The sequence below is a fragment of the Salvelinus namaycush genome, chromosome 29, assembly GCF_016432855.1.
Source record: "Salvelinus namaycush isolate Seneca chromosome 29, SaNama_1.0, whole genome shotgun sequence".
NCBI lineage: Eukaryota > Metazoa > Chordata > Actinopteri > Salmoniformes > Salmonidae > Salvelinus > Salvelinus namaycush.
In genome coordinates, this window is record NC_052335.1 from 31352095 (window position 1) to 31359998 (window position 7904).

Here is a 7904-nt window from a genome sequence, read left to right on the forward strand (position 1 = left end):
TACCGACAAGGCAGGTCTGGGATCCAATCACCTCCTTCTTTCGAAATAATGATCTCACCGCCCTACTTCCGATTGGATTGCTATATTAGGAAAGCACCCATGCTCTTTATAAAGGAAGCGCTTCAGTGGCTGGACAGGGAGCAAATAGTCGAGAAATATCGAATCCAGCGGAGAAACACACTCGGCTACATTCATGGAAGTTTAACCAGGCTCGTACCAGAATCTGACTAATTGGCTAACACAGACAGTTTATACGTCGTATTTGTTTAACAGTTAGGATCACGGGAAAGTATCAGTTAAGAGCAGCAAATGGCAGAGATACGAAAAAAGCTGGTCGTAGTCGGTGACGGCGCATGTGGAAAGACCTGCTTGCTGATTGTGTTCAGCAAAGACGAGTTTCCTGAGGTCTATGTGCCAACTGTATTTGACAACTATGTGGCCGACATTGAAGTGGACACCAAGCAAGTCCAACTAGCACTGTGGGACACGGCTGGACAAGAGGACTACGATCGCCTTCGCCCGCTGTCCTATCCGGACACTGATGTCATCCTGATGTGCTTTTCCGTGGACAGTCCGGACTCCCTCGAAAACATCCCCGAGAAATGGGTGCCAGAGGTAAAGCACTTTTGTCCCAACGTGCCCATTATTTTAGTTGCCAACAAAAGAGACTTGCGCAACGACGAGAATGTTAGGAGCGAGCTGTCCAGAATGAAACAGGAACCAGTGAAAACAGAGGATGGGCGCGCCATGGCCATGCGCATTGGTGCATATGACTATTTGGAGTGTTCTGCTAAAACGAAGGATGGTATTCGGGAGGTGTTCGACACTGCGACACGTGCTTCTTTACAGAAGAGATCAAAACCGTCCAGCGGTTGTGTGAACTGCTGTCTATTGTTGTGAATGAACAGCTAACGTGAGCAATAATGTCTCTTACGTTAATGTACGGCTGCCAACACCACCAAGACCTGTTGTCATTGTGCTTGAAAAGATGCATGACCAAGTCTTTCTCCCATTAGGCTAAAGACTTCCTTTTGAACCGGTAGCCATGAGAAATGTAATAATCCTCAGATTGTGGATCATCTTGATCTATTCACCTGATCCCTTAATTGACGCGAATACATACTCTAATACAAGTAGCCAACAACTGACACTCCCTGTGATTCTAATTTACTGAATAAATTCATTTTTCAAGCATTCCGGATGCTGCCTGAAATGATGCTGTAGCCTCTGAGGATATTGTTCCAAGGTGCCTACTTGAGTGTCGTGTGCCAAGGCTTGTTGACATGCAACCATGTTAGTCACGAAACGTGGTGATGCCTTCAACGCCACGCACATTTACATAGAGAAAAACCTACACTTCCCTTGTCTGTCACGAATGTTGAGTACAATTTATATTTCAACTTAATCTGCCGATTGTGAGTGATGTTGGTCCTTCAGCTGGTCGACATTTGAGACAGAATATCCAGGGACGTATTATTAAACCAAATTCAAAACGCAGGTCTGTGTGTGGCAGTCAAGATGTTTGCTCATGAACAAAGGCATGTGCACAAGACCGAAGTACATGCACGTGATGTATGCATGATAACAGGTGTTTACATGGTTTTGTACATGTGCCAGGTGATAGAAATTTCAACTTCAGTACCAGCACACTAAAAAGTCTAGATATTTGCCTCAAATTCCAAGCAGCTGAAGGACCAACCACACAGGCAACCGGTAGAATAAATTCAAACTTAATTTATTCAACATTCTGGCTTGTAAGGAACATTTCCTTGATTGTTTGTTATGATGCTCTCCTAATGTTTTTAAAAGGCTGTACATCCTGCCGTGTGTGTCATTGCATTAACATGACAGGGATACCACTGCAGCACTGTGTAAAGCATGAGTGCTATTATTTCACATACTGTATATTGTGGGGTTTCAAAAAGATCCCCATAGTGCAATATTTTGTATTAGTTTCAAGTTTGTCAGTTTATGTTTTTAAATAATAAAGATATGATTAGAATGTGTATAGCCTACTGCCAATGGAATTATATTTGTATGGCCTGCTGCTGTGGATGTAAATGCACATGGGAAAAGCTAATTATTTGACTTTTTGCATAATTATCTGTCCCACATGGGAAATTTCATAGTGGATCATCATATACATAATTAACGCAAGTCAGGAATTTAAGGTCACCATTACAGGGACATTAAAATGTGAAAAGGATCTCTCACCCCTGACTTATGAGGCTGGTGTTGTTCACGGTCACAAAGCAATCCACTTATGTAATGCAGCTATAGCTTATTGATAGCAGCAGTTAACCCACATCCTGAATATTTTCACACTCTCACAGCCTTGTTTTGGATAAAAAGCATCACAATTCAGGACAACACAAACTACCTCTGATGCAGAAATGGGTTAGGTGGTATGGAAAGCTATTTTAACAGCTTTCAAAATAAATAATACAGTAAAATAAATATTGGAAATAGTATTACAGCACAAGGGGATGAAATGAGGATAGAAAACACAAAGGCACTGTTGTAATATGGGGGGACTGGATGAACAGGAAGACTGGGAGACTGCTTTCCATCACAACCCAACCACACACAATTGACTGGAAGCACTGGTAGGCCTACTAAATGTGACTGTGGTCAGCTTAGTGGTTTAGGACAATGACACACAATTCTATCCCCTTCTATTCTCTGTCTCCATTATTGGTTTAAACCAGGGAGATAAGATAGCAAGTGTGTGTTTCTAAAATGGATTATTTTGCGATGTTTCTATCAAGAGAACTGTCAGGATATTACACTGTTGTTTATAAGCTACTTTGTCTGAAAACCAGTGCAGTGGAGGAGGGATGAAAAAAATGATGCATGATAAACATGAGGGGGACTTTGTAGCTAACATAATTTCTTTGATGCCCAGCCAGGTTACAGAGGAAGGTGAAAGGAATTCAATTTAAAGCAACAAAAATGAGTTGCATAGTGAATGTTTGAGAAGGCGCTCAGTTAACAAGACATCTTGATATGATGTCTTTGTCAGTGTCTCAACAAACCCTGTGTTTTATTGATGTTTTTGGTGCTCTACCTTTACAGTACCATGTTAAAATTGCCTTTGAATCAACACACAGGTGATGGGTGGGACATATTTTCAGCTGTTTAATTCTCAGTAATCAAGTTTTTGAGAACTATAAGAAATATTTTTATTCACATCTTTAAAAAGTACAAATATCCACGTGTATAATGTGTGAAATGATACTTGGGGGTCAACTAGTCGTATGTCCACAGAAAACATTGTTATTCAAATTTGGTAACTACGTACAGTACCAGTCAAAAGTTTGGACACACCTACTCATTCAAAGGTTTTTCTTTATTTTTACTATTTTCTACATTGTAGAATAAAGCAGAAGACATCAAAACTATGAAATGACACATATGGAATCATGTCGTAACCAAAAAAGTGTTAAACAAATCTAAATATATTTTATATTTGAGATTCTTCAATGTAGCCACCCTTTGCCTTGAAGACAGCGTGCACACTCTTGGCATTCTCTTAACCAGCTTCATGAGGTATTCACCTGGAATGCATTTCAATTAACAGGTGTGCCTTGTTAAAAGTGAATTTGTGGAATTTCTTTCCTTCTTAATGCGTTTGAGCCAATCAGTTGTGTTGTGACAAGGTAGGGGTGGTATACAGAAGATAGCCCTATTTGTCAAAAGACAAAGTCCGTATTATGGCAACAGCTCAAACAGCAAAGAGAAACGGCAGTCCATCATTACTTTAAGTCAGTCAATCCGGAAAATGTCAAGAACTTTAAACGTTTCTACAAGTGCTGTCGCAAAAACCATCAAGCTCTATGATGAAACTGGCTCTCATGAGGACTGCCACAGGAAAGGGAGTGCCAGAGTTACCTCTGCTGCAGAGCATAAGTTCATTAGAGTTACCAGCCTCAGAAATTGCAGCCCAAATAAATGCTTCACAGAGTTCAAGTAGCAGACACATCTCAACATCAACTGTTCAGAGGGTATGAATCAGGCCTTCCTGGTCGATTTGCTGCAAAGAAATCACTACTAAAAGACACCAATAAGAAGAAGAGACTTGCTTGGGGCAAGAAACACGAGCAATGAACATTAGACTGGTGGAAATCTGTCCTTTGGTCTGATGAGTCCAAATTTGAGATTTTTGGTTCCAACCGCCGTGTCTTTGTGAGACGCAGAGTAGGTGAACGGATGATCTCCGCAAGTGTGGTTCCCACCGTGAAGCATGGAGGAGGAGGTGTGATGGTGTGGGGGTGCTTTTCTGGTGACACTGTCAGTGATTTATTTAGAATTCAAGGCACACTTAACCAGCATGGCTACCACAACATTCTGCAGCGATACGCCATCCCATCTGGTTTGTGCTTAGTGGGAATATCATTTGTTTTTCAACAGGACAATGACCCAAAACACCTCCAGGCTATGTAAGGGCTATTTGACCAAGAAGGAGAGTTATGGAGTGTTGCATCAGTTGACCTGGCCTCCACGGTCACCCGACCTCAACCCAATTGAGATGGTTTGGGATGACTTGGTCCGCAGTGCTCAGCATATGTTGGTATATCCTTCAATATATAATATAATATAATATGTTCATATATCCTTCAAGACTGTTGGAAAAGCATTCCAGGTGAAGCTGGTTGAGATAATTTCAAGAGTGTGCAAAGCTGTCATCAAGGCAAAGGGTTGCTACTTTGAAGACTCTAAAATCTATTTAGATTTGTTTAAAAAAAATTGGGTTACTACATTATTCCATATGTGTTATTTCATAGTTTTGATGTCTTCACTATTATTCTACAATGTAGAAAATAGTACAAATAAAGAAAAACCCTTGAATGAGTAGGTGTGTCCAAAATGTTGACTGGTACTGTATATCCAAGTAGTATTTCATTTTTATAGGAGACACACACTGGCCAATAAAACTTAAATGATGCTGCGTACAGATGGCTGTGACATTACTGTGCTTTATGTGGTGGGAGCCTGGGAGGGTCTCCACAGATGACAGCATTGGAACATCCATTGGAGACATTATACAATTTCCTTTCTTTCCTTTCCCCCTGACCCCCTCCAAGGACAGCGGGGGTCTTTTGTGTAACATAACGATCTTGTTGGAGTTGGGGGGGAACGTTCTCTAAGGGTTGCTTTTTTCCCCGGTTGCAATTACTTAAAAGTCACATTCTTTACTATAGAGTTCTGTTGCTGGACCCTTTGTTTACGTTCAGGATAGGACACAATGTACCCTCTCGATCTCTTTCATATACCATTTCTTTCTTCCTCCCTTTTCCATATATAATCATGTATGATTTAATTCTTCCTGAAGGATAGGCAGAAAACATGGTTTTCATGGTTAAAACAAGTTTAAAGAAAGCTATTGGGTCTGGTTCCAAATGGAGGAAGTCTGCCTTCGGATACCACAATCTTAAATGTTCCAATAATGTTTTTCCCCCCCACGTAACAGGCAAAGTAGAGGACATTTTTTTGGTAGGGACTGTACAATTTTTTTTACCTCAGTCCTTGATAAATTCATCAACAAAAGTAAATTGGTAGGAAACAAACTAAAGTATGTAACATTACGCTGCATAATCTCTGCAATAATACATAGATGAGTGCATCTGTGCATTTGCAGGTTGATTTAAACCAAAACCTAAACTCAGCAAAAAAAGAAACGTCCCTTTTTCAGGACCCTGTCTTTCAAAGATAATTCGTAAAATTCCAAATAAATAAACAGATCTTCATTGTAAAGGGTATAAACACTGTTTCCCATGCTTGTTCAATGAACCATAAACAATTAATGAACATGCACCTGTGGAACGGTCGTTAAGACACAAACCGCTTACAGACGGTAGGCAATTAAGGTCACAGTTATGAACACTTAGGACACTAAAGAGGCCTTTCTACTGACTCTGAAAAACAACAAAAGAAAGATGCCCAGGGTCCCTGCTCACCTGCGTGAACATGCCTTAGGCATAAGGCAAGGAGGCATGAGGACTGCAGATGTGGCCAGGGCAATAAATTGCAATGTCTGTACTGTGAGATGCCTAAGACAGCGCTACAGGGAGACAGGACAGACAGCTGATTGTCCTCGCAGTGGCAGACCACGTGTAACAACACCTGCACAGGATCGGTACATCCGAACATCACACCTGCGGGACAGGTACAGGATGGCAACAACAACTGCCCGAGTTACACCAGGAACGCACAATCCCTCCATCAGTGCTCAGACTGTCCCGCAATAGGCTGAGAGAGGCTGGACTGAGGGCTTGTAGGCCTGTTGTAAGGCAGGTCCTCACCAGACATCACCATCAACAACGTCGCCTATGGGCACAAACCCACCGTTGCTGGACCAGACAGGACTGGCAAAAAGTGTTCTTCTCTGACGAGTCGTGGTTTTGTCTCACCAGGGGTGATGGTCGGATTCACGTTTATCATCGAAGGAATGAGCGTTACACCGAGGCCTGTACTCTCAACACTGTGCGTTACAGGGAAGACATCCTCCTTCCTCATGTGGTACCCTTCCTGCAGGCTCATCCTGACATGACCCTCCAGCATGACAATGCCACAAGCCATATAGCTCGTTCTGTGCGTGATTTCCTGCAAGACAGGAATGGCCAGCGAAAAGCCCGGATCTCAATCCCATTGAGCATGTCTGGGACCTGTTGGATCGGAGGGTGAGGGCTAGGGCCATTCCCCCCAGAAATGTCCGGGAACTTGCAGGTGCCTTGGTGGAAGAGTGGAGTAACATCTCACAGTAAGAACTGGCAAATCTAGTGCAGTCCGCGAGGAGGAGATGCACTGCAGTACTTAATGCAGCTGGTGGCCACACCAGATACTGACTGTTACTTTTGATTTTGACCCCCCTCCTCTGTTCAGTGACACATTATTCAATTTCTGTTAGTCACATGTCTGTGGAACTTGTTCAGTTTATGTCTCAGTTGTTGAATCTTATGTTCATACAAATATTTACACATGTTAAGTTTGCTGAAAATAATTGCAGTTGACAGTGAGAGGACGTTTCTTTTTTTGCTGAGTTTAGTAACTAAACTCCACTTTGTATCTCTGAATAGTACTAAAAATTAAATGAATGGAAAGTTTTAATTGGAAAAGCAATAGAGAAATCAAGGGAACAAGTGCCAGCAGCAGGACCATCAATATCTAATCAATGGATCTCCATCCCCCTATTTGCCAACGGGTTTTCCATTTATATGACAAAGAGTATCATCAGACTGTTCTTGTAAATCACAGGGAAGTTGGGATGTTAATATCAGTCATCTTTATGGCTACTACGTATAACAGAGAATTTATAATCTTAAACAAAGACCTCTAATGACCTCATAGTCCCTCAATTGAAAGCCTAACATTGAGCTAGCTAGGCCTACACCACAGTACAGCAACTCTCCACTATTTCCATCTCCAACTACATAAAGTACACTACACTTGATACTCTGTTTAAACGCTCCAGTGAAGATGTTTAAAATTACAAATGGTTTTAAATCCAGCCCCATGAAATAGTGTGTGTACCAGGAACAGCAGTTCATGACCTTGTATGCAAGAATTGAACCCATATATCAATTACACAGACAAAATTCTACACAACTATACCGATGGATCACAGTGTGTTTCATGATCAAAATTGGTTGTCGTAATATATTTTACATTTACATTTTAGTCATTTAGCAGACACTCTTATCCAGAGCAACTTACAGGAGCAATTAGGCTTAAGTGCCTTGCTAAAGGGCACATCGACAGATTTATCACCTAGGGGATTCAAAACAGCGACCTTTCGATTAATGGCCCAATGCTCTTAACCGCGAGGCAACCTGCCACCCATAATAATAGTGAAGGATGCTGATATAGTTTTAGAAGTTCCATTAGGAGGGAGTTGAGGATTTTAC

The 7904-nt window shown here is 41.5% G+C and overlaps 1 protein-coding gene across 1 annotated transcript; it reads left to right on the top strand.

Annotated features, from left to right (window-relative positions):
• The first annotated feature begins 124 nt into the window (after positions 1-124).
• On the top strand, positions 125-2006 carry LOC120024207 (rho-related GTP-binding protein RhoB-like). Its single transcript, XM_038968396.1, has one exon. It carries the CDS (start codon positions 310-312, stop codon positions 898-900), a length of 591 nt encoding a protein of 196 aa, XP_038824324.1. The 5' UTR covers positions 125-309; the 3' UTR covers positions 901-2006.
• Positions 2007-7904: the final 5898 nt, after the last annotated feature.

Coding starts and splice junctions, on each gene's coding strand:
- LOC120024207 (XM_038968396.1), top strand. CDS start 310: ATGGCAGAGATACGAAAAAAGCTGGTCGTAGTCGGTGACGGCGCATGT.